Here is a 27,213-nt window from a genome sequence, read left to right on the forward strand (position 1 = left end):
TGTGTTCCAGCAGAAGTTGCCACTTGGTCTCTCCTGAAGGCTCTTGGTGCATTCAAGGAAGTGTAACTGATTCCCTCTCCCTTTGACTAGAGCTAAAGGTGCATGGAGTGTGGAGAGATTGGGCTGTTAATTAGGGAGATGTATCATGCATTCTGAAAATTCTGATCTTATTCTGAAAGGCGAGGCAAGCTATTGTGAGGTTTAAGGAAGAGTAGTGTAACAGTGTTGTGCTTGAATGCCCTTTATAAACACTAAGCACTGAATGGCAACAGTGGTCAGATTTTAAAATAAGTGCTAATACAAACACAGAAGACTACATTTTATGATCGTACTTACTGTTCTAGCTAGGGTATTTATTTAGTTTTGTCACAAAAAAAGAAAAGAGAGGGGGCAACAAACAAAAGACTTCCTGCCGGTTTACATTTTGCTTAACTTTCTTCTGGTTGGTTTCTGAAAGTTTAAATGATCAAGTTAATAAATTTGTAGATAAAATCTCATTTAGAAGTGAGGAATTTTTAAGTGTGGAGGAATACATTAAAACGAAAATGTTCTTTGAAGGCTATATATAACGTAGATACGTATTTCTATGTGTACGTAACTAGTTAAAAATCCTGGAGAAATGTGTTCATTGAATTAAGAAAAGATATTTTATTTGCTCTTAATTTTTGTTGATGAATTTCCAGAATCATTTGTATAGGGCTCCTATTTTTAGAACCAGTATGTATAGATATGTATGTATTTATTTTATTGTGCCAAATGTGAGGTGTTTCATCAGGTATTTTATGCCTGCTTTGTAGCGGAGGTCCACTGCCTGTCCTGAACATAAGCAAATTCTTTCATTCTCCATCATCCGCCTTTTTTCCTTTCTTTTCTGATTCTGTAACTACTGGCTTGCCCCAGGGTGGTACAAACGGCTAATGTGCTCGGCTGCTAACTGAAAGGTTGAGTCTCCTCAGTGGCATCATGGAAGAAAGGCCTGGTGATCTAATTCTAAAAAATCAGCCACTGAAAACCCCGTAGAGCAGAGTTGTACTCCGACATACATGGCAACACCATGAGTCCGAATCTACTTGATGATAGCTCTTATAAGTACTAGATTAAGTCTCCTTGGAAGTCAGCTGTCTTGTGCACTGAATCCCTTCTCTCCTCTGTGTAGCCCAGGAGACAACTGTTCTGTGATTCAGTATCTGGCTTAGTGTGTGTGTATGTCCAACTCACAGAAACTTTTAGGAGTGGCTACGTTTGGGGTTGAGTTTGGGATGTCTTGAAGGAAAGATGTACTTTTTAATTTATTCTTTTCTGCACTGAATTTTTGTTTTTTAACAAGAAGCATGCAATTCATTGATTTTAAAAACAACTTTTAAAAAGGGGCAATAAAGGGAAAACTTTTGTATGAGAGAAAAGTATTTGAGGGTAAAAGTTAAAAAATTTTTGACCATTATTAATCTGATGGCAGTTGTTTTAATTCCTGGTGTCTGTCATCTCTCCTTATGCTGTACAAAGCCCCCTCCTTCTGTTTCCCTCTTTGTAGTGCTAGAAATTTTAATAGCTGGTCCCGTCGTGCATTAGTTTACCTTTTAGTTATTTCATTGTGATAGTGTTTTATCCAGTTCTAACTGACTGACTTCTTGTTGCTGTTATAAGAGATTTGCTCATTGGTGTACCTTTTTTTGTTGTTGTTGTTTTTAATGAAGAGAAATCTCTCACAGTTTGAGAGGCTAGAAGTCCAAATTCAGGGCACCAGCTCTAGGGGAAGGCTTTTTCTCCCTGTTGGCTCAGGGAGAAGGTCTTTGTCATCAATCTTTCTCTGACCTAAGAGCTCCTCAGCACAGGGACCCCAAGTCCAAAGGGCACACTCCACACCTGGCACTTCTTTCTTAGAGGTATGAGGTCCCCTGGTGTACTTATCTTTTATGCCCTTTGATGACACTGAAGCCAACTAATAGGTTCTTGCCCAGCGGACTAGCGAACTGAAGTCAGCCAGATGCCTGTTTGGAAGAACAGAAAGGTTTATTCACAGTATGCAAACTGGGAGGCAGGCAGGGTCTCCCTACCTAAGGCTGCCAGCTCCCTGAACTAAGGCAGATTTGCTCTGTATGTAGGGAGTGATGTACATATTCATGAACAGTGAGGGGAGGATCTTCAGTCCTGCGATGCGTGTATAGTCCGCATAATTTTTGTGAATGACTTTTTGCACACAGCTCTAAATATACTGTGCACAGCCCTAAAAAAACAGCGATGGCTCACTGCTGCCACACCAGGAAGGTCGTATAACGGGTAAATTTGGAGTTGGTGCGCTTGCACCTCTGCCTCTTACCAGGAGAAGAGAGCAAACCTGGGGAATCAACCAGTCATGGTGAGGTGTTTTAAAAGTTGTAACAAAAATGTAACAAGAGTAGACTTTTCTGAAAACTATAATGGGATGGTCGATAACCCTCTGCCTGCTTCAGTACTGGTTAAGAGGAGAGAAGGTCAAACTGATGCTATTTTTCAATTTACTACTGTTTTGAAGGCTCTTTAAGGGAGGAAGATAGAACTGAAATCTATATTAAATATTGGTTATGTTGACTTACTTTTGACATGCCTCCCTCAACACAGATGTTTATGAGATAACCATAATTGCATTTTCAAGTATAATATAAATTCTGTTAATTTATCAATTTCTATTCCATTTTAGCTGAGACTCTGTGGCTTTTATTTCTAATGATTAAATTTCATGGGAGAACCTATTGTTTAATAGACTTGATGGCAGTAGGTTTTTAGAGCTTAGGTGCTTTGGGGATAAGAATTGGATGGATCTCTGCCCTCAAAAAACTAAAAATCCAATTGAGGAGATAAGGCCCAACCATGTATACAGAGTGAATCAAGGAATTTCAGTAAATAGTAGTAGGGAGCAGTCTCTGGGTGGTGCAAATGGTTAAGAGGCTCTGCTGCTAACCAAAAGTTTGGAGGTTCAAGTCTACCCCAAGGTGCCTGGTAAGAAAGGCCTGGAGATTTACTTCCAAAAATCAGCCATTGAAACCCCAATGTCTCATGGAGTCACCATGAGTCAGAACTGACTTGATGGCAAGTAGTGTAACTGGTAGTAGAAGGGGTGGCATTTTTAGGAGGCAGAGTGCCCTGGTGCAAAGAGCCTGGCTTAAGAATCAGATTTAGAGCAGTGACCCAGTCTCCTCTTTGAGGCAGACTCTTCATCTGCAAACTGTGGAGGATAATATCTCCCTGCATATGGCTGTAGGGAGTAAATGAAATACTACACAGTGCCTGGTGCATAGCTGATGCTCAAACTGGTTCTAATGGATGGCTGTGGATTAGTGAAAAAGGGAGCCCTGGAGGGGCAGCATGGAACGCAGACTGGATAGGATTCAGGGAACGAGGAGATCTGGTGTCAAATGTGAGTTCTGCCCCTAGCTAGGTAGCTATTGCTGGACTGTTTTTGGCCCCTAGATACCACATCTGGAAATTGATAAGGTATTCTTTATAATAATTCATAGGTTTAAAATTCTGAATGTGGGGGGCGGGTAATGCTCAATTCAGGTTCAGTTGTCTGGCAGAGCTTTATGAAAAGCCTGCGGCAGTTTGTCTAGGGCTGAGCTATTTCCTCCTATTAAGTGAAGAAGGAAGCAGGTGCCAGTTAGTCTTGAATCGCAGATGTAAATAGAGGTAAATATTTATATTTGCAGGTTATTTGGTATCCATTTATTTCTTTCTCTGTTATTTTGGCAGCTATTAAATCCTTTTACTGCTCATTGGTAATTGCACTGTGTGACTTGCTTGATACCCTCTTTATTCTATCACTCTTAGTCTACCGTCAAGCTTTCTGCCAAATTTTTCTGGTCTTTCCTTCACGCTCAACTATACAAAGCTCTTTGAAGCCTTGAGTAGGCCTATGAAGCATAACCTCCTTCACTGAGTTTTTCTAGTTATGGGAGTAGATAGCAGGCAAATGTGATTCTAGATTTTGGTCCTTACTCTGGCCAAACAGGCACCTTTCTTTTCCTTTTATTTTCTCTCTCCTTCTTTCTTTCAATGTACATAACAAAACATACACCCATTCAACATTTTCTACATGTAAAGTTCAGTGACATTGGTTACATTCTTCGCATTTTATCACCATTCTTGCCATTTCTACTTATATTGTTCACCACTATTAACTTAAACTCTGTGTCCCCTAAACTTCTCCTGTATTTTAGAGTTACTGTTGTCAGTTTGATCTTATATAGATAGATAATTCTTTAAAAGAGTACACTGCTCAAGGCAAATGTTCTTTACTAGTTGAGCTAAACTGTTGTTTAAAGATGACTTCATAGGATAGTTTTGGTTCACAGCTTAAAGATTATTCCCGAGCAGTAGCTTTGGGAGTTCCCTCAGTCTCAGTGGATCTAGTAAATCTGGTTTATACGTCTGGTCCACATTTTTCCTCTTTTGGAGAAGGATACATCCATCAGGTCCTTGATCAAAACATTCAGTAATGGTAGCCGGGCACCATCCTGTTCTTCTGGTCTCATGGCAGTGGAGGTAGTAGTTCATGGAGGCAATTAGACCTGCAGTCCATTTTTTTCTCCAATTTCTGGGTCTCCTTCTTGCCTTGCTGTTCCAAGCAAATAGAGACCAATTGTATCTTGGAAAGCCTCTTATGAGCTTTTAAGACCCCAAGCACTGCTCATTGAAATAGGAGGTAGAACAGAGATTCTAAAAACAATATTAGGCCAGTTGACTGGGCAGACCCTCAAAACCATGATCTTAAGCCTTCAAACCAAGAAAACTTATCCCATGAGGTGTTTAGTTGTACCTAAGTAGTGCCTAAGAGAGTGCCTCTCTTTTGTATTATTATTTTTGGCTGCTATTGTTATAAAATTATATATAACACTCTATTTGCCATTTTATCCTTTTTCTGGTGTTAATTGATTTCTTACCTCTAAATCTGAAATATAACGTTATCTTTTTACGTTATGTTTTTATCCATAGCTGCTTTATTCATTTTAACTTCAGTGCAAGTTATTTGAATCCAGTTTGTCTCCATCAGTGTCATCTTTTTCAGATCATGAATGTATGGAGAACAGGAACTGCATTTATCAGCTCTGTTTTCTCCAATCTTTTCTGCTTTGTGTCAAAGGGGAAGAACGGAAATGAAAGGAGGAGGAAATTTTAGTCTAAAGTATTATGTGCTGATTCATAAATCTTAAATTACCCATGACTTTGCACTGAGATGTTTGTATTTCAGGCTAACTTGAAAGAGTTAGCTGTCCCTTCTGTCTGAGGTGTTACTTTAATGTAACATGAATGATATTCAGGAAAGCCAAGAGGGTGGTAAATAGTTTGCCTTATTTGGTTATCTGAGCTAATCTAATATTCAAACATTGAAGTTATATTCCTGTTCTAAAATAAAGTTTCCCGTTACATTTGAAGTAAGAATATTTTTTTTTGTTGTTGTTGGTTGCCGTCAAGTCACTTCTGACTCACGGCAACCTTGTGTATAGCAGAATGAAATGTTACCTGGTCCTGTGCCAACTTCATGATCATTGTATGTTTGGGTCCATTATTGCTGCTATTTTGTCAGTCCATATTTTGAACACCTTGCAACCTGGGAGGCTCATTTTCCAGCACTAATTCAGGTGTAGTCTGTTGTTACACATAGGATCTTCATTAGCTAATTTTCAGAAGTAGATCTCCAGTCCTTTCTTCATAGTCTCTCTTAGTCTGGAAGCTCCAGTGAAACCTGTCCACTATGGGCGGCTCTGCTAGTATATGAAGTACCGTGGCATAGCTTCCAGCACCACAGCAACACAAAAGCCACCAGTTCACAACTGTTTACATGGAAATCTTCACAAATACTTTTAACACTGTGTATCCCTGAATTATCTGGGCATCTGAGTTTTTATTCATCATTAAGATTTCTTCTATTTGCCATGAAACATTGAAGTTATTCCTGTATTTAAGAGGCTGTACCAGTTAAGGAGTCTGACAATATCCCATTTTGGCATATGGAAGTATTTGATGAGGAATACTGCATCTTTTTGGTGAGTCTACCATATTGCATTGTAAATTATTTCATAACAGAATCTATAGTTACTTTTGTTCTCCTCAGTCTCTTTTTGTAGTTTTTAAACTGTGTTGTTTATGCTCTTGGCACGAAGAAAGTTTTCTGTGTTGTTCCTTTCTCTCAGTTCCTTGAATTATTTATTGTTCTTACTTCCTTACCACCCATTCATTTCTTGAAAACAAAACTGAATTTTCCACTTTTCTGCTTGTTAGCATAATATCGGTCCATTTTAGGAAACTGAGAAAATAGATAAGTAAGGAAGATATCAATTAGATATCTGCCTATGTTTTTTCTGGGAGAGAGTCATGACCAGAGACTTGGAGTTAATAACGGAGGCAATATTTAAGCTACAAGTACTTAAAACATCACCAGAAAGTATACTGATAACCATGCAGGTATCTCCCCCAAGTAATTCTAGTATTCTGTCTTCATTCATTTGCACAGGCAACTGTGATCCATCCAAATCAACATCCTGCTCTCCTTAGGAACATTTTTGCACCAGTGTCCCCGTCCCTGTTATCCCATCCTAACATACTCAAGGCTCTTGCTCATCCTAACAGCCTTCACCATCCGTTTTAAACATACGAGGAATGGTACAAGTAGTAAGCCAAGGATACCACCTTGGGATCCCTAGCATTTAAAGGGGGCTGCTAAAAATACAGAGGAATGGCAAGCGAATGAAGAAGAACGTGATTATCACAGAGGTCAAGAGAAGAGAATTTCAGGAAGGAGGGAGGGTCAAGAGTACAAACACATCGAAGAGCTAGATTACAAAGACTGTTTTTAAGAAATTCCCAGAGGTTCCCCTGCCAGCAATATTGGGTATCTGATAATGTGAAAGGCTGGCCTGGGATGATAAAACTGTGTCCTAGCAAGAGAGAGTCCCTATTATTAGAGAGCTTACAGCCAGATTGAAAAGTGTATAGAAAGGAGGCATGATTTACATATATTCCTGTCACAGCTTTCATACCTCATCTTTTTCTTGTCTACATCCCTTATCACACCTGTAGCTTCCTTTGGCGGGAGGGACTGTTTCCTCAACTATCCCTAGCACCAGGTGCTGGGTCGGTGCTCAGAAGAGAGCGCAGAAACCCTGGGGATGATTGAAAGAAGCAGCAGCTCTCCTGGAAGAGTGGTTCTTAGAAAAGGGTGGTGGTATGTTACATTGTAATAGACCTTGAATGATAGAAACACTTTCAACTAGTAGAATTTGAAGCAATCTTGTTGTTTTCTGATACAGTTCCCAGGAACTCAAAGAACTAAACTGTGGTCTCTCTAGATGAGATTGGTATGCTAGCTAAATAAGTCTACGGTGAACTTAAATAGTAGCTAGCCAAACTCAAACTCAACTGCCATTGAATCGAATCTGACTCGTAGCAACCCTGTAGGACAGGGTTGATCTGCCCCATAGGGTTTTCAAGGCTATAAATCTTTATGGAAGCAGACTGCCACATCTTTCTCCTGTGGAGCAGCTGGTAGATTTGAACTGCTCACCTTTTCGTTAGCAGCCAAACACGTTAGCTGCTGTGCCACCAGAGCTCCTAAATAGTATCTGAACCAAAAACCCATTGCCCTCGAGTCAATTCCGACCCATAGGGTTTCCAAGGAGCAGCTGGTGAATTCAAACTGCCGATCTTTTGGTTAGCAGCCAGGCTCTTAACCACTGTACCACCAGGGCTCCAAATAGTACCTAGAGGCATAAAATTAAACATGTAACAAGGAAATTTCGACAGATGGAAGTGACATGCTGTAAATTAGTATTGCTCTTCTGTTTAATTCTGTTGCTTTTTACCACATTTAATGATGTTTAAGCGGGTTTGCTGATAGTTAATAGAATTGCTAGTAATTGCCAACATAAGTCTGCTATTTCAGTCAACCCCAAGGAATAGGTTTAAGGTGCTAAAAATGATCTGTCATCATATGACACACGTGGATGTCTTTATTTTTGGCTGATAGTTTAATAAGTGCAGAGCTTCTATAGTTCTAATTAGTGACCAGGGTTTATATTGTATCTTCTTTAAGGAGGCTTAATTTTTATTTAAACCTATTAAATTAATTTGAAAAAGATTTTGGAACTATTCCTATAGAGGTAAGTTAAAATTCTTATAAATGTTAATTCATCTACTTTTGACAAGTCAATTCTCCTTTGTGAGTGTGCATTTTTATCTTTTAAGAATAACATCTCATTTCTGGTATATCCAGAACAGACTTCGACTTTTATTCTTGTTGTTACGTTTTATATTCTTGTCAGATACTAAATGTTTCCTTTGAGCGGAGTTCCTGGTGATAAATGCATTTTCGTCTTAAAATAAGCACAATATATTTACCCACTCAGGACCAGGCTCCCAATGTTAGTGGCCATTTCAGAATGCATATCCACCTCAGTGCACTCTGGTTAGGACTTGTGGTATAGCTGATAGAAGATGTCCATTGTAGAACCTCATTTCTGAACAGGAGTTGATTCTCTCTGATCTGTCTTCTTATTGGGTTGTGTTACAATACATAAAAGGGTTTGATGTTACAAATAAAGGGGCAGGAAAAGGAGGGATGGGTAGAAGGAGAGAGGGGGAGGGAAGGAGAGGATAGGAAGGAAGAAAGGAAAGGTCATCATGACTTAAAAAAAAAAATCCACTTTTTAACTTACTCGACCATCTTAAACCTCTTCATTTTTTACAGGCATTAGATTGTGGCCAAACCTTCCCTCTACATGCCCCCCCCCGCCCCCGTATTTTGAAATAAAGAGAAAATATTCAGTTCTTGTTATAATCAAGGCGTAATAGGAATCTTGGTATTTCTTTTACGTTGCTAAGGAATTTTTACTTTGAAAAATAAGATTTAAAAATATAGGAAGCATACAAGATGGTTCTGAAGAGAAATCCTGTAGTACAGGCAGTCCCGGATTATGAAGGAGTTCTGATTCTTAGTCTTTAAGTCATATCTCTACATAAGTTGGAACAGTTAGGTACTGTTAGTATCTAACAGTCAAATGTTTGTTTTACTGTATAGTATATAGTATACCTTTCTATGCATAAAAAAATTAAACACTTCCAGATACTCTGAAACATCTTTAATGTAATAATACAGTAACAATAGTATTTGGATGCACCTTTGAAAAGTTGCGCCCATTTGTCATTATGAAACATTGTATGTACTTCAAATTTTTTATATAATGGGCTTTACAGGGGCTAGTTCGTAACTACTGGCTGTACTTAAGTCCGGAGTTTGTAACTTGAGGACTGCATGTAGTGATAGCCAATGATTGGGCAATTCCAAGACAGTTACATTCATTGTGTTTTAGTGCCAGGTTTTAGTTTCCCTCTACATTGGCTATAACATCACATACCCTGAAAAAGACAGGTCTGTGGTAAACCATCTTCTAAGGGAAAGAAAGTGGCAAGAATGAGTTTTTATGATGGTGGGGTGGGTGTGTTGGCTTTTGGAAAATGAAGATTCTGGGAATGGAAAGTGATTTATTTGAATTTTGATGAGGTTGTGAGAAATGTGGAAAGAATCTAAGTTTTGTAAGCCTATTTTTTTTTATTGTATTAGAATTATTATTTATGCTTAGAATTATTATTTATGCTAGTGTAAAGTATTCTCTCTTTGAAAGATATTTCATTTGAAATACTCAGCTTGTGTGTGTGTGTGTGTGTGTGTGTATAGATGTAAAATAGCTCATAAATTCTGGTTTGGACTGTCAAAGGATTTTTTTTTTTCGGGAAATGTACTGGTGTTTACTTTGCATTTTTCATTCAGTTGGCTGGTTTTCTTTCCATTTTGTGGGGAACACATTTTGAACCTCAGCTGTGGCCACATGTGCTGCTCTTTGCTGCCCTTGGAAGCAACAGTTACCATATTATTGCGCTTGAAGGTTTACAGTTGAAAGAGGAGCGTGTAAAGTTCTGAAATATAAAGGAATGGTAGCAACTTGACAATAAAAGTATCTAGGAAGCTCAAAAGTCAGGTTTAATTAGGTAGCTCTGAAAACAATTGCTGCTTATCTGAAAGGCTGCAGAGAGCAGCCCTGGGAGCCCAGCCGGAGCTCTGCCGGGCCTTGCATTCTGCGGGCAGCTTGCATTTTTGCAACACCCCTAAATGTTCCAGCTTATAAATAGCAGCTAGTCTTCTAACATGATGCTATGTACTGCAAGAGAAATTAAAGCGGCTGCCTCGGAGGCAGGAAGCCGACTATCGAGATGCTTAATTATTGTGGAAGTAAGTGCTTGTTACTGTTGAGTAGAGAGAGCAGAGAGTGCGGGGTGTCCTCGGGGTGTCAGAGCGGTGATTTGTAGACAATGCTGCCCTGTCAGCGCTGCGCCGGTTCAGCAGCATCTTTCCAAACATGGATTTGGCAAGCATTTAAAGGCCACATCTCGTGTAATTTGTGGAGTCTTAGAAAAAGGATCCTGTGTTTTTATTTCCAGCATGTACGCAGTGATGCAGGATTTTATACTCAGGATTTGTGCTTTTTTGCCACTGACTGACGTGCTTATGAGGAAGTTCGTTTTCTTGGCTCGTCACCTGGAAGGATGTTAACAGTTCTCGGTAATCTGTTGAGGAGGAGGGAGATGTCTATGGAAAGCAGCATTTTGTTCCCGCTGTCTTCATAAATGAGCACTGATGGGTGGGGTAGGTTTCCATGTGAAAGGAAATGCAGGCATTTTGTTAATTAGTAAAATATTTCGAGCTTTAAGAGTAGATGAAACTAAGGAGAGCTTGAAAAAGGTGCTGGTGAATGCCGGATTCGTTCTGAAATCTTCCTCGTCTGGGTAAGTAGTAAAGTGGAGGAAAATGTGGAAGAGGGTTAATGGATGCGATGACTCTGGGAGAGCCCTTTTATTTTCTCTCTGCTGTATTTGCTCTTGCCAACTATGTTGAGCCTTGGTAAGGAAATATCAGGCAAGTATTGATTTTGAATATGGGAGAAGTTAAAAAAGTCAGTGTTGTAACATATTCAGTAAGATCAGTTTTTAATTTGGAGTTTTGTCCAGAAAACTGACTGTTTTGCTCTATTTCACTCTGTTGGTTCTGTCTTGAACTTCTGGTCAGCACAGTGATTAATGACGTTCAACGTTATTAGAGGTCGTTGGAGCAAGCCTTTACGTGGGGTAGGAGCCGGGATGTCCTAGACAGAATGCCTCCCCCTTCGCCTGAGTTTTATGAAGTAGTTCAATTAAGCTGAAGTCTTAATAGTCTTTTTTTTTTTTTACATTTTAAGCGATGGATATTATTATATGCTGTTACTTTCTTCCTTTCTTTCATACCTGCTTTCCTAAATGTGGATTGTGGAACTATTAACCACAATCCATTATTGAGTCTTATATTCACACATCTGTTTTTGGCAATATCAGATTTATTTTTAAATGTATTTATCAAATGCTAATTCACATGGTCTCCTTCTCTCTTTTAGAGAAAGCATGGGATTATGGCAATCGCAGAGTCCCAGTAATGCAAGTTCCATTCAGTTTTTTCTGAAACAAAGCCATCTGTTTAAGTGAAGCAGAGGAACTGTTGTGGATTATAATATTTTGAAGATCTGGATTTTCAGTGGTTTGAAAGTAGAGCATCGTTTAACCTTTTAAATGAAAAGGATTAAGATCCCATGCAACTCTTATATCTTCTGGAAGCTGTTCTTCAAAAGGGAAGTGCACATTTAAAACAGGGATAAGATGGTCCTTTCTGTAGGAATTTAAGCCTAATTACTTTTACATCATGACCAGCTTGAAACGGTCGCAGACAGAAAGGCCTGTTGCCACCGAAAGGGCCTCCGTTGTGGGAACAGATGGCACTCCCAAAGTGCACTCTGATGACTTCTACATGCGACGCTTCAGGTCCCAGAATGGCAGTTTAGGATCCTCAGTCATGGCTCCTGTGGGGCCCCCTCGAAGTGAAGGCCCTCACCATATAACCTCAACCCCTGGAGTCCCAAAGATGGGGGTTAGGGCAAGAATTGCAGATTGGCCCCCAAGAAAGGACAACGTGAAAGAATCTAGCCGTTCAAGCCAGGAAATAGAAACCTCAAGTTGCCTTGAGAGCATGTCCTCCAAAAGCAGTCCTGTGAGTCAGGGAAGTTCTGTTAGCCTCAATTCCAATGACTCAGCTATGTTAAAAAGCATACAGAACACGCTGAAAAACAAGACAAGACCGTCGGAGAACATGGACTCCAGATTTCTCATGCCTGAAGCCTATCCCAGCTCCCCTAGGAAAGCTCTTCGCAGAATACGGCAGCGGAGCAACAGCGACATCACCATAAGTGAACTTGATGTGGATAGCTTTGATGAATGTATCTCACCCACATATAAAACTGGACCATCACTGCACAGGGAATATGGTAGCACATCTTCAATTGATAAGCAGGGAACGTCTGGAGAAGGCTTTTTTGACTTGTTAAAGGGCTACAAAGATGACAAATCTGACCGAGGTCCAACCCCAACCAAGCTCAGTGACTTTCTTATCGCCGGTGGGGGCAAGGGGTCTGGTTTCTCCTTGGATGTTATAGATGGTCCCATTTCACAAAGGGAGAACCTCAGGCTGTTTAAGGAGAGGGAAAAACCACTCAAGCGACGTTCCAAGTCTGAAACTGGAGACTCATCTATTTTTCGTAAACTACGCAATGCCAAAGGTGAAGAACTTGGGAAATCATCGGATCTTGAAGATAACCGATCAGAAGATTCTGTCAGGCCTTGGACGTGCCCTAAGTGCTTTGCCCACTACGATGTCCAGAGTATATTATTTGACTTGAATGAGGCGATTATGAATAGGCACAATGTTATTAAGAGGAGAAACACCACCACAGGAGCTTCGGCCGCTGCCGTGGCATCCTTGGTCTCAGGACCTTTGTCCCATTCAGCCAGTTTTAGCTCTCCCATGGGCAGCACGGAGGACCTGAATCCCAAAGGAAGCCTCGGTATGGACCAGGGAGATGATAAAAGCAACGAACTTGTAATGAGCTGTCCATATTTTCGGAATGAGATCGGGGGAGAAGGTGAAAGGAAAATCAGCCTGTCGAAGTCAAATTCTGGTTCTTTTAGTGGATGTGAAAGTGCCTCCTTTGAGTCTACCCTTAGCTCCCATTGCACAAACGCCGGAGTTGCAGTTCTTGAAGTGCCCAAGGAAAACTTGGTGTTGCATCTAGATAGAGTGAAAAGATACATTGTGGAACACGTGGATCTTGGTGCATACTATTATAGGAAATTTTTCTATCAAAAGGGTGAGTGGAGAGCTTTTACTTTTAAGTTGTATTTTGCTGTACTTTCTGGAAAAAGTGGAGTACTGTATATTATAAAGATTTTTTAGCAATGTGACAAAAGACTTGCATGAATTCTGTATCTTTCTCGATGCTAAAATAGTTAAATAGCTCTTTGCTGCAATTTCTTTTTGCGTTTTGGGGATTAGTTCCCCCTTTCAGGTATAAACATGTCTATGTATTAAAAATTTACTATTGAATTTTTAAAAAAACTTTGATTTAGTGGTTGAAATTATCGTCTGTGCTGTGTAGGAGACTTACTATATCATCTTTGTGGATAAATGTCTCTAGTCATTTGAAAGTATAAAGTTGAAAATATTTTAAGTATAGCTTTTTATTTTTAAGGATTGCAAAAACAATGAAATACTGTGTTTCGTTTATTTAGCACTTTTACAGTTAGTACAGGACAATTTCTTTTTTGCCCCAAAAGTTTTCATCAGTAAATGGGAATTATAATACATTCCTATCCATTTCAAGAAATTTTTTTGAAAATTAATTTCATCATTTGACTAAAGTCACAGACAGTGAGTTTCAGAGCCAGAAATCAAATCTAGGTCTTCTGGTGTTGAGTAAAAAAGGCGCTGAAGAGAGAACCTCTGTTAACATGTTGATGACTTTCTTTCTAGTCTTTTTTTTTTTTTTGGTGGGGAAAATACATACATATATTATTCAGATTATACTTTATATACAGTTTTATCTCATACTCGTAAGAAAAGCCCTTTTGATTTATTTGAAAAATAGCATAAATGTAGTCTTAAGCACTTTCTAATAGTGTTTTTGAGGAGCATTATTTATTGAGGAAATAAGTTTCGGTCATACAGATACTCAAGTTAGAAAACAGGATAATGGCTGAGAAGGACATATACCTGCTGTCCCATTAGCCAGCTTAGTCATCTCTGCGGCCAGGTAAAGATACACCTGTGGTGAGAGGCTCCCTATCCGCAAACTACTCAAGCAATGTTTTAATTTCCCACCTACTGTTTTCAGATTTTGGCTTTTATTTAGATGCATTCTGAATGAAATGTAGTTGCATGTCTAGTACTCATTAGAGGAGCCCTGGTGGCACAGTGGTTAAAGGGTTTAGCTGCTAACTGAAAGGTTGGCGTTTGAACCCCCCAGCTGCTCCGCAGGAGAAAGATGTGTCAGTCTGCTTCCATGAAGATGACATACAGCCTTGGAAACCTTAGGGGGCAGTTCTGCTCTGTTCTGTAGGGTCCGTATAAGTCAGAATCAACTCGATGGCGGTGGGCTTGATTTTGGTTTTGGTTTTAGATATATTCTGCATGAAATTTAGTTTCCTCTCTAGTACTCATTGTAACTTTATAATATCGTTTGCTTAGGGTAAAATTTATATTATTAAATGATGAACCCCATCATGAGAATTTAATGATCAAAAGAATCTTGTCTTGTTCATAAATACCCATGTCTCATTCCTAAATATTGATGGTATGGGTCCTAGGATAAAAAAAATGTTTATTTTCTCAGAATAATTTTCTGGAGTTCAGATTTTAGAAATCATTTCTTCTCACACTGCCCTTCAGGGTGTAGGGTTTCTCAACCTTGGCACTCTTCGCCTTTTCTTTATTGGGAGGGTTATTCTGTGCATTATAGGATGTTTAGCAGCATCCCTGGCATATACCCATTAGATGCCAATAGCTCTCCCTCCCCCAGTTTTTTCATCCAAAAATGTCTCTAGACATTGCCAGATGCCTTCTAGGTGGTAAAATTATCCCCTAGCAGAGAACCACTGGTTTACTGTACCTGGGGAAATTTCTACATGTATTTCTGAGCTGTCTGTAGGTTGAGGCTGTCTTGCTAAAAACTGACATTGACATTGAATCAAACATAGGAGAGAACGTATTAGTTATAACCTTATTTATGTAATGGAGGGCACTTTTTTTCCTATTTAGGCAATATACTCATATTAATAATAAATATTTTTGAGCGCGTATTAGGTACCAAGGACTGTGCTAAGCGTTAGACATAGCGTGCTTTGTCATATCAACTTTTCAGTGCCCACTGAAGTAGATACTATTATTCTCATTTTTAAGATCAGAAAACTGGACTTAAGTAGTTAAGTGGTATGCTGTTACGGATCTAGTAAATGGGTAACCAGGATTCCACCTTTGGTCTGTCTGACCAGAGTCCTTGCTCTTAACCCCTGTTCAGTGCTTTCTACTCTATTAGACTAAAGGGAAGAGGTACATTTTAATGTTTAAATATGGTAGAAATTTGTTTATCTTTTGAAAGTATGCAATAAAAATTTGAACACATATGTTGCAGAGTAATTCTGCCTAGATCATGAACCCGCATAAATTTAAAAGCCACTAATTATAATCCCAAGTAGTACCTAATTTGAAGCATGAAACAAATCCTTTTACTGAACATGATTGGAACTAGTGAATTGAATATATTATTTAATTCAAGGAATCATTAAAAAAATATTCTGGAGATTTCATTTGCACTAAAACATATAAGAATATGTTTACCAAACTCTAGTGAGGCTTCAACAGTGTTTCCACCATTTTGAATTCTACATGGTATTAATAGTATAAACACGAGCAAAAACATAGACATTAATAAAGCAGTGTGAGTATAGATTCTTAGGTTTCATGTATTTTTTTTTCTCATTTTAAGTTGTTTTACCCACATCTAATCTAATAGCTTTTTTTTTTTTTTTGGTGACATGACTTTATTCTTTTCAATGTCTTCAACTTAATTTTTGTAGAAACACCATATCTTTTGTCTCATACTTCATCAGCTTTCATAATATTTAATGAAAATTTATAATTACAATAACAAGTCAACTGGCATAAACAGGTTTGGGATGACACAGTTGACTCTTCGTCAGCATATACTCCAGCTGGTGGAAGCAGAAAGTTTGTGTGGCATGAGAGATTGCCTGCTAGCCCAGACCATCCGGTGTGCTTTGGACATTCATCAGCAGGGTTTTCGGAGGGAATGGAGAACAGTAGATAATCCAGAGAGTTGATCAGTGAAAGCTGGTTACAGAGTGCACATCCTATAATAGCTTATTTTGGGCCAAATAATGTAGAATTTTCAAATGAGGTAGGTCATTTATTATAATTATAGTCTACAGGTTATGACTGTGGCTAACACCACATGAAGCATAAATTAAGCCATTGAAAGTATAACTATGTTAAAATATTTTTTGTATCTATACTTTAAAAAAAAAAGTGCAAAATATAATTAAATAATTATGTTTTTTAACACAATTTTTTTTAAATACAATTTTGCTTCACTCTTATGAATGCACTAGCTCATTTTCCTAACCAGAACCTTAAAGCAAGCCATCTTGTTGAAGGAACACATCAGTGTCACATGTAATTCCTCTAGTAACAGGGCATAACACCACTGACCTGGCTGTCAACTCAGCCTCTTCCTCACCAGCTATTTTTCTTTCTGTCGTTTAATGCATTCCTGACTTCATGGTGACTCCGTCATTGGAAAAGAATTCTGTTTACCAAAGTTCACCATACAGCCAACACTGTATGTAAAATTTCATCGTTATTCAGCTAATGAAGTCAAACTCACTTTTTGATATTACATTGTTTTTATAAACATCATTGTTATGCAGGTTGACTCTTTAGCAGACATTTGACCCTGCCGGTTAGACTAAGTTCATTGGTGGAAAGATGCTGGAGCAATAGATTAACCCCATTGTTTGCACTTATGAAAACAAGCAGAACACCATTAATCCTCCTCTTTCAAGTTCTTTCTCCTGCCCGCTTCTCTCCGCCATTTTGTTAGTGTGTGATTTTATATTGAGACTCACCAGAATTAAATAACAGTAGTAATACAGCTGACATTTATTGTGCTGTTACTTAGTGCTTCATGTAGACCTGCTCACTTAATGCTTAGAGAACCCCTGGGTGAACTCGTTACTGTATAGAAGTTCAGGTGATCCAGTCACACCTTCTTAGAGAGTAGAGACTAGGCAGTAGGGCGGCATTAAAGCTAATAAGGTCACCTCCCTTTGAGTGTGAATATATTTTACATTTAGTTTTTGTTTAGGTAGTCACCATGATGAAAGTACCAAGGTAACTGGTAAGTGGAAAATACTAAGTTATAGAATAATTATGATGCTGCCTATAGCCAATATGGCTTGTTAAGGAGGGGCCTTTCCCCTAGCCATTACTCGTCTTATTTTCTGTGGTCATACAGGGCTTTCCAGTTTTGTACTGAGTGTACTGCCTATGAGGCGTGTCCTCCCTGAGCCCTATTCAGAGGGATGTATTAATGGAAGCCAGAAGAGTCCGGGGGTTGCCTCAGCAGTGGCAGTTGTTGCTCCACTGATCAACAGTGTTGGTACGCTTATCTGTATGTTAGGTGGGGTATCACTCTCAAAGTCAAGTTCTTGAAGATGCTGTGATAGGGAAGGGCCTCCACCTACTGCTGAGTGACCGGGGGAAGCTGTCTTTTTCTGGTGTGGAGCTCATTAAAGAATAGTTTCCCATTTCTGAAAAAAGGGGAAAAAAATAATGCTTGTGTACTTAATTATTCTTCTGAAAACTTTTGTAAGTCACCCAATTTGATTGTTCTGACAATTCCTGTCCACCTTTCTCATTTTCCTATACCTCCACCCCTCCCCACCCCAACATACACACAAATCAGGTTCAGCAATATGCTAGGCTACACACTTATTTTGACGATACAACATGTTGGATTTTAGTTGCTACTGTAATGTCAGAGCCTTGGTGGCACAGTGGTTAAGAGCTCAGCTCCTAACCAAAAGGTCAGCTACTAACCAAAAGGGTGAGCAATTCAAATCCACCAGCTGCTCCTTGGAAACCCTATGGGTCAGTTCTACTCTGTTGTCCAGTAGGATCACTATGAGTCAGAATCAACTCGATGACAACGGGTTTGGCTTGGTGTATTGTAATGTCACATTTTCTTTCCTTATCTCTTCTTACTCTCTTGTAATCAGCCATCTTTTAGCACCATTTCTTAAGAATGTACAAACTTGAAATTCATTTGTACTTGAAATGACTGCTTTATCGCACTGATTTCCCAATTTTGTTACGAAGAGCAGTTCTTCAAGTTTTGGATTATTAAATGAGCATCATTTAGTAGATTTTATAAATTTTAGTGGATTATTTTATGGTACGTATAGAAAGTCAGGGAACACCATTCTGAGTATATTTCTAAAAATCTGTGCTTATTTTATTGATGTGTTCTATTTCTTTTTATCTTTTTTTTTTTATTCTGTAAAGATAGCAATATTAGACTTGAGGAAAGTACTATAGGATGCCTTACAATTCATAGTTCTTTAAGGATAATTATTCTGTGTTTAGTTTTTGATGTGGACAGTTGTATATTGCAGGTAAGTGATGAATTCCTGAGTCAACAAGTCTTTATTCTGCATTACTGAAATGTTATGCTCTGCATGTCTCTTAAACTTAACAGTTAATTTCTGCCAAAATTAATAGTGAAAGATTTTATGCACGTGTAATAATTTGTCTCATTCTCCTTGCCTTTTTAAATTGAGATTATATAAACTGAGTATTAATTATTCAAAGGTGGTTCTGTAATTATGTGTCCCTCTACTGGAATTAAATATAATGTGTGTATATATAGAGAGAAGTAAAAATGTATATATATGAAAGATTATTTTCTTTCCTTTGCCTTTAATTAGGAAGCTAAGCGGATTAGGTATGTAGAAATGAATATTGAGGGTTTTTTCCCCAATAAAATAATGGGTTGAAGTTATTTCGTATTTTTCTCCTGGGCAATCCTTATAGTTGTATTTTTTTCTAGACTTGTTATTAGATACTGTTGAGTTGATTCCGACTCATAGTGACCCTGTGTACAATGAACAAAACTCTGCCTGGTCCTACACCATCCTCACAATCATTGCTGTGTTTGAACTCGTTGCAGCCATTGTATCAATCCATCTTGTTGAGGGTCTTCCTCTTTTTTTTTTTGGCGACCTTCTACTTTACCAAGCATGATGTCCTTCTCCAGTGAGTGGTCCATCCTGATAACATGTCCAAAGTACGTGAGATGAAGCCTTGCCATCCTCACTTCTAAGGAGCATTCTGGCTGTACTTCTTCCAAGACAGATTTGTTTGTTCTTCTGACAGTCCATGGTATATTCAGTATTCTTCACCAACATCATAATTCTTTTCTAGACTAGGTACTGTAAATCAAAATGATGTACATAGTGTTTTATTTTCTTTAGAAAATGTTCTGAGCCAAGGATGGGATCCATAACTTTTCATGGCAATAAACAGAAAAATTATACTTAACATGTGTTATAAAATATTCTAATAGTTAAGCACTAGGCTGCTAACAGAAAGGTCAGCAGTTGGAACCCCGCAGCTCCTCGCCAAGAGAAAAAGATCTGGCGATCTGCTCCCATAGAGATTACAGCCTAGGAAACCCTATGGGGCAGTTCTCCTCTGTCTATGAGTTGGAATACACTTGACAGCACACAATAACAACAACAATTTTGGTTTACATCAGGATAGTAAGACCAAGAATCAGAATAAGCTTCTGACCTTGAATAACTTACTTTTTTTTGGACTAGAGCATGTTAGTCTTAAAGTCCACAATTCTATAATTCTCATAAATTACAGTTTATGTGTTGTAATATAGTAGTAGTCTTGTTGATGATGATGGTGATGATGATGTTGGTACAAGTTAACGTTTATATATTACTCAGTATATGCCAGGCACTGTTCTAAGTGCTTTATAAATATTTATTCATTTCAACTTAACAACAACCCTATGAGGTATGTACTACTATTTTTATCCCTATTTTATGTTGAAGACAAAGGCTTGGCAATTTGTTAGAGCCCCATAGCCTTAGTAATATAGCCAGGCAGTCTGGCTTATTATCTTTCTTCATAATTCCTACATTCGTTGTATTTTCTGACACAAATTAGAAGGTAGAGGAAGTACCATGATGCTTATAGTAGAGCATCTTGGAAAACGGTCGTGCATTAGAATCAGCTAAGTAGCTGTCTTAGTTTTCTAGTGCTGCTATATACAGAAGTGCCACAAGTGGATGGCTTTCACAAACGAATTTATTCTCTCACTGTTTAGAAGGCTGGAAGTCTGAATTCAGGGTGCCAGGTCCAGGAGAAAGCTTTCTCTGTCTGTTGACTCTGGGAGAAGGTCTTTGTCATCAATTTTCCCCTGGTTTAGGAGCTTCTTAGCCCAAGGACCCTGAGTCCAAAGGGTACATTTTGCTCCTGGATATTCTTGCTTGGTGGTAATGAGGTCCCTCTCCTCTTTGCTTCTCTCTCTTACATTTCAGAGGAGATTGACTCAACCACAACCTACTTTTATAGATTGAGCCCTACCTCATTAGCATAACTGCCTCTAATCCTGCCTTATTAACATCATGCCCGTTGCCGTCAAGTCGGTTTGGACTCATAGCAACCCTATAGGACAGAGTAGAAATGCCCCAGATTTCTAAGGAGCGACTGGTAGATTCGAACTGCTAACCTTTTGGTTAGTAGCCAAACACTTAACCACTGTGCCACCAGGGCACCATTAACATCACAGAGATTAGGATCTGTAAGGATCCAGGCTTTCACATTTCCTGAGCCATCTCAGTTCAGACGTTTGTGGAAGTTGGTTAAGAGGACATGTGCCTCAGTGGCTTCTTGATATGCTTTATTTTATAATCCACATACATTGTCAAAAGGCCATATTAGCAGAAACATTTTTATTCAAGGTTGTAAAAAAATCCAATCATATAAAACGGAGTTTGCTTTTGCAGTAAAACTCGTGCTAAAAACATTGTCCGTTATGTCATTCAGCAATCTCTTTAGAAAGTTCCATTTGAGAAGTTTATTTTAGAATTTGATGCCAGGAATTGTTTGCTGGTAGCTTCCAAATGCCAGCCTTTCTGAATTTCTATGTGCTTCTATATATGTCAAAATATATCTATATACATTTTACATATATTAATATATATTTTATAAATATATGTATACTTTAAAATGTATGTCCTCTTTTATCTTGGCTCCCAGAACCAAATTTGATGCTCAACTATATAACTTTTATTATTAGCATATTTGCTTCCATTTTCATCTTTAATTTTCCTATTTCTCTTTCAAAAAAAAAAAAAATTTCTCTTTCATTAGCATTATTTATATATCCTTTATAATTCCTGACCTTGGAAAGTTCTTTTAGGAAAGATACTAAGTATACATTTACATCCAAGTGATGGACCCCTTACTCCCAGGCCAACTCCTCAGTTCTAGTTACGTTTCCTACCAGCTGTTATCTGCCTTCATCTGGATGCCCCATCTAGTTGGCATCTCAAACCTGTGAACAAAAATTTTGAGTCCATCCTTTTTCTCCCTAAACAAGGTCTTCATCGTTAACTGCCCTCCTTCTGTAAATGTGCTTATATAGCACTTCCTATGTGCCAGGCACTATTCTTTACACATGCTTATTCATTTTAACCTCACAACAACCCTATGAGGAAGTAGGCGCTGTTTTTATCCCTGTTTCATGATGAAGACTAAGGCATAGACATTTTGCACATTCCATAGCCTGTAAGGTGATTTAACTAAAGATCGTATTCAAATTTCAGCAGTTTTCACCACCGTATCTTTTTTTGTCCTAAAATCCTATTAAGGATCCCACATTGCATTTAGTTGTTATTTCCTCCTTAGTCCCCTGCAGCCTGTAACAGTTCCTCAGTCCTTCTTTATCTTCCATGACCTTGACACTGTTGAAAAGTATTTATCACTCAGTTTCAGTTTGTCTGGTAGTTTCACATGCTTGTACTGACGTTGTGCAGTTTTGACAAGAGAACCGCAGAAATGATGTGCCCTCCTTAGGCGTCATTTCACAGGGTTCATGATACTGACCTTGCTCACCTGGTTAAGGTGCTGTCTGCCAGGTTTCTCCACTGTAAAGTTATCTCCTACCCCCACGCCCCCCCCCCTCAGTTAACAAATTTCTATCAGTGTGTCCACTAAGTTTACGGTAGTAAAAAGCAAGTCTCGGTAATAGAGTTTGGGCCTATGGGGATCAATTGGTGGTCTTGGTTAATTTCCACAAAACCACCACAACCACACACAGACTTGTTTTTGGTCTCATTTCCTGAAAAGAGAGGAAAAGGAAATGGAGCGTATCATCTGGTATCTGGAGTGTAACACGAAGCCATATACACAGCGGGCCTTCCCTGCCTCTACTTGATTCGGTAAATGATAGATACACTGGACCCTCAACTCCGTAAATCGTATACTTTGCATCATTCATTTGGGAAACATTTCCTGAGCCTGCCTAATCTGTGATCCTTGCCTTGAATCAGACTGGTTATGACCAGTGGATTGCAGAAAGCCGTGTGCAGAAACAAGGGCTCTGGGTGACTCAGAGCAGGGGATAGTGCATCTGCACCCTTGGCAAGGACAAAGTTACAGAGGCCTCAGAAGCCTAAAGGACAAGCGGGAGTGTGTCAGGTGGTTAATACTAGAGGCAGAGAGAAACATCAGTTCCAGTGCAAGCCCTGGGTGGGGAAGAATGGGCAGCTCCATCTAGGAGTGGAATACGATACAGCCCTCCCAACTCTGGCAACTCTGTGGGTTTCTGTCCTGCACCTCCACTCTGTAGGGATACCTCGCTGCTGAGAGCTTGCACTCCTTTTCCAGAGTTGGCCCTCACCCTCTACTGTAAGGGAGGCCAGCTGAGGAAGGACACCACATTAATCCATCTCTACCTTTATTCCTAAATCTGAAAACAAAAGTCACTGGATAGCTAAAACCAATAGCATGGAAGGGAGAGAGAGAGAAAAACAGGAAATGCAACTGAGAAGTAGATACAGATCATTCAAGGAAAAGAACTTTAAAAAATTTTTAAATAATATCAATGAGGAGATGCTATTATGAAAAATAAAAACAAGAAAAATGAGTTCCTGAGGATTAAAAAAATGGCTGCTGAAATAAAATTCAGTGGATGGACTGAGGAATGAAACGAGCAAGGGTATACATCAGCCCTTTATCCTAAAGAAAAATGGATGAATACAGAACAAAAATACAAAGGAGTTGAAATTATGAAAGTAAAAAAAAAAAAAAGGATAATAAACCTAGGAGTTCAGCAGCCATCTAAATAGGGTTCCAGACAGAATTGCAGATGATAAAATAATTTTTTTAATCAGAAAGAAAGGTTCAGTAATTTCTCGTTTGTCTTAATTACACTGATTGTATACTGTAAACACCATGAAGGCAGAGATATGCCTGCTTTTGTTTTCCACCGTCTCATCAAGGCGCTGTAACTGGCACAGGGTAGATGCTTAATAATATTATGAATAAGTAAATGAGTAAGTAATTGAATATACAGATAACTATTTTTATTTTTGAAACTATAAAAATATGAAGGACACTCTTATTAGTAAATGGATTAATAAATTGTGTGTGTGTGTTTAGGAAAAGATACAGAAAAATACCAGTCGAGTTATTGGAATTAAGGGAGGGGTTCCCCTCTGTTACTTGTATTACTAATTTTTATAATAAGCGTATGTATTGACTTTGGCTACTAACCAAAAGGTCACCTCTTCAAACCCACAAGCTGCTTCATGCGAGAATAGATTTGGGGGCATTTGGTGATCTGCCCCCGCAGAGGTTACAGCTGAAGAAACCCTGTGGGGCAGTTGCTATGAACTGGAACCATTATGAGTCCACTGTGAGTAGATGTTCAACCATTTCAGAAGATAGCATATGATCAAGAACTGATAGTATTGAAGGAAGAAGTCCAAGCTGCACTGAAGGTGTTGATGAAAAACAAAACTACAGGAATTGATGGAATACCAGTTGAGATGTTTCAGTAAATGGATGCAACCCTGGAAGTGCTCACTTGTCTATGCCAAGAAATATGGAAGCTAGGTACCTGGCTAACCGACTGGAAGAGATCCATATTTGTGCCCATTCCAAAGGTGATCCAACAGAATGTGGAAATTATCAATCAATATCATTAATATTGCACCTAAGTAAAATTATGTTGAAAGTCATTCAAAAGTGGTTGCAGCAAGTACATCGACAGGGAACTGCCAGGAATTCAAGCCGGATTCAGAAGAGGGCGTGGAATGAGGGATATCACTGCTGATGTTAGATGGAGCCTGGTTGAAAGCAGAGAATACCAGAAATGTTTACCTGTGTTTAATTGACCATGTAAAGGCATTTAACTGTGTAGATCATAACAACTAAATGGATAACATTTCAAAGAATGGAAATTCCAGAACACTTAATTGTGTTCTGCAGAACCCGTACGTAGACCAAGAGGCAGTTGTTCAAACAGAACAAGGGGATATTATGTGGTTTAGGAAAGGTGTGCTTCAGGGTTGTATCCTTTCACCAAATTTATTCAATCTGTATGCTGAGCAAATAATCAGAGAAGCTGGATTAAATAAAGAAGTACACCGCATCAGGATTGAAGGACGAATCATTAACTTGCAATATACCGATGACACAACCTTGCTTGCTGAAAGTGAAGAGGACTTGAAGCACTTAGCAATGAAGGTCAAAGACTACAGGTTTCAGCATGGATCAGTGGGCCTCAACATATAGAAAACAAAAATCCTCACAGCTGGACCAGTAAGCAACCTCATGATAAACAGAGAAAAGATTGAAGTAGTCAAGAATTTCATTTTCCTTGAATCCACAATCAGTGCCCATAGAAGCAGCAGTCAGGAAATCAATTGTATTGCATTGGGCAAATCTGCTGCAAAAGACCTCTTTAATGTGTTAAAAAGCAGAGATACCAGTTTAAGGACTAAGGTACACCTGACTCAAGTCACGGTATTTTCAACTGCCTCATGTGCATGTGAAAGCTGGACACTGAATAAGGAAGACTTGAGGAAGAATTGACATTTTTCAATTATAGTTTTGGCGAAGAGTATGAGTGTATGGTGAACTGCCAGTGGAACAAACAACTCTATCTTGGAAAAAGAACAACCAGAATGCTCCTTAGAAGCAAGGATGGCAAGACCTCATCTCATGTACCTTGGACATGTAGTCCCTGAAGGAGGACATCGTGCTTGATAAAGTAGAGGGTCCTCTAAAGAGAGGAGGACCCTCACGGAGGTGGATTGACACAGTGGCTGCAACAGTGGGCTCAGATAAACCAATGATTGTGAGGATGGCACAGGACCAGGCAGTGTTTTGTTCTGTTGAATATAGGGTCGCGATGAGCCTTAACCCAAGTTGACGGCCCGTGACAACAGCACGAGTTGAAACTGACTCCACGGCACGCAAAAACAGCATGTTTTTATCTGATTCATTTATTGTCTGTTTCGCTCCACCAGGATGTAAACTTGATGCATGCGGTCTGTCTGGTTTACCACTGCAGTACCCATGCTAGGCAGTCATACATATGAGGCCGCCGTGGAGGTGCGGCACTCCACCTCCCTTCCACAGGGCTCGGCTGGAAGGAGTAGGTTAAGCTGACAGTCTCTGGCTATGGTGCATTCTGATCTGCTAGAGTTTTCAAGGAGAGCCATCTCTTTCTGGGGATAAAAGGACTTCTAATGCTCGTTCTTTTCTCTGGATTTCCCCATTGCATTGGCTGAGACTTTGTCACATTTTCATTCTGGCCTGAGGCTCTCCCTGCCCGATCTTGCTTTCCCGCCTTTTATCTTCCATAGGTGTTTCCTTCAAGTCCCTAAGGGTTAAATAGCTAGCTTCCATTAATGAAAACACATGGTATCAGCAAAAAATTAAAAGCAGAATATAATTGGACCATGAAAAGTTAATGCTCTTGTACCAGTGTTAATTTCCTGGTTCTGATAATTGTACTGTGTGTAGTTGTAAATATGATGTGGTGGAGGCGTCAGACCTCCTTGTCTGACTTCACAGGGCAGGGGGAGGAGAATCCTTATCTGTATGACCAGCCTAAGGGTGATGCTTGTGAAGCAGAGGTCAGACATGCTTTCTCTCTCCAACCTCTTTACCAATTCTGACACCAGCTGTCCCTCCCACGGCATTCCCATTTTCACTTCTGGATTTGATAATTCATTGTTACGGCCACACACAACTCACAGACCATACTCAAACGATTAGGGGATTTGTTAGGGAAGTAAAGGTTACAGTTCAGGAAGGCTCAGAAATGACTCAGGGTATAGTTGTTCCATCAGGACAGCCTTTTCTCATCCGCGTCTCCAGGCAGGCCCCTCTTTGCTCCTTGGCCCCTCAACCCCTGGGCCTGGCCTCTGCCCTGCTCAGGCAAGTATTGCAAGCTCTTTAGCTCCACCAGTAAGTGCCCAGAGGCACCCCACTCTGCCAGGATGCCTTGGCCTGAAGGCGCTAAGCTCTCTAGGTCAGTCGATCGGCAAAGCTAGCTCTGCCAGGTGCCCAGAGGCAGTCCACTCTGACAGCAAGCCACTCAGCTTTTTCATTGTGTTGGTCTCCTGGTTCTGCTGCCTCTGCTGCCACTGTTTCTCTGCCGCAGCTTCTCACTGTCTCTCACCATCTCCAGTGTTAAGCTGTCTCTGTCTCCTGTGTCTAGGAGGCTCTCATCACAGGGATCCTGGGTCCATAGGAAGCACTCTGTTCTTAGCTGTCCTTTCTTGGTGATAGTGAGGTCCCACCTTTCCACCTCTGGGATGGCTGATTTTAAGCCCAGCAGGATGACAAAACTGACTAATCCCCTCATTAGGACTCCATACATCTTATTTTCACTTCCCATTCCCACAAGGGTGTCATGCGTCTTGTTTGTATTATTAGCAAGCTATCCAGTCCCCTTGGTGGGCATAAGCACCTCATTTGCATAGTCTCAGTCATTTGGTGGGAGTTGCGAGACCATGGCAAGAAAGGCCATCTAAAAGTGATCCATTGCACCACAGTAGTTATGCAGGGTGTTAGCATTGGGAGGTTGGGGGAGAGATATATAGGGAAATTGCCTGTACTGCTTTTGTAACTTTTCTATAAGTCTGAAAGGATTGAAAAAT

At 39.5% G+C, this 27,213-nt stretch overlaps 1 protein-coding gene across 18 annotated transcripts in view; it reads left to right on the top strand.

Annotated features, from left to right (window-relative positions):
* The window catches only part of SIPA1L1 (signal induced proliferation associated 1 like 1), a 412,099-nt gene that overhangs the window by 242,758 nt on the left and 142,128 nt on the right, over positions 1-27,213 (top strand). For 14 of the 18 annotated variants that reach the window (XM_049898754.1, XM_049898759.1, XM_049898758.1 and 11 more), the window contains one exon: positions 11,454-13,253. The exons of 2 other annotated variants lie outside the window; for them this stretch is intronic. In XM_049898754.1, the coding sequence (XP_049754711.1) occupies positions 11,756-13,253 (1,498 nt within the window). In that variant the 5' untranslated portion in view covers positions 11,454-11,755. Of the gene's footprint in view, positions 1-9,617; positions 10,259-10,290; positions 10,813-11,453; positions 13,254-27,213 lie in introns of those variants that run through there. 2 more of the 18 variants (XM_049898765.1, XM_049898764.1) reach the window with 2 other exon arrangements.

Source organism: Elephas maximus, chromosome 10 (genome assembly GCF_024166365.1).
Source record: "Elephas maximus indicus isolate mEleMax1 chromosome 10, mEleMax1 primary haplotype, whole genome shotgun sequence".
NCBI classification, from domain to species: Eukaryota; Metazoa; Chordata; class Mammalia; order Proboscidea; family Elephantidae; genus Elephas; species Elephas maximus.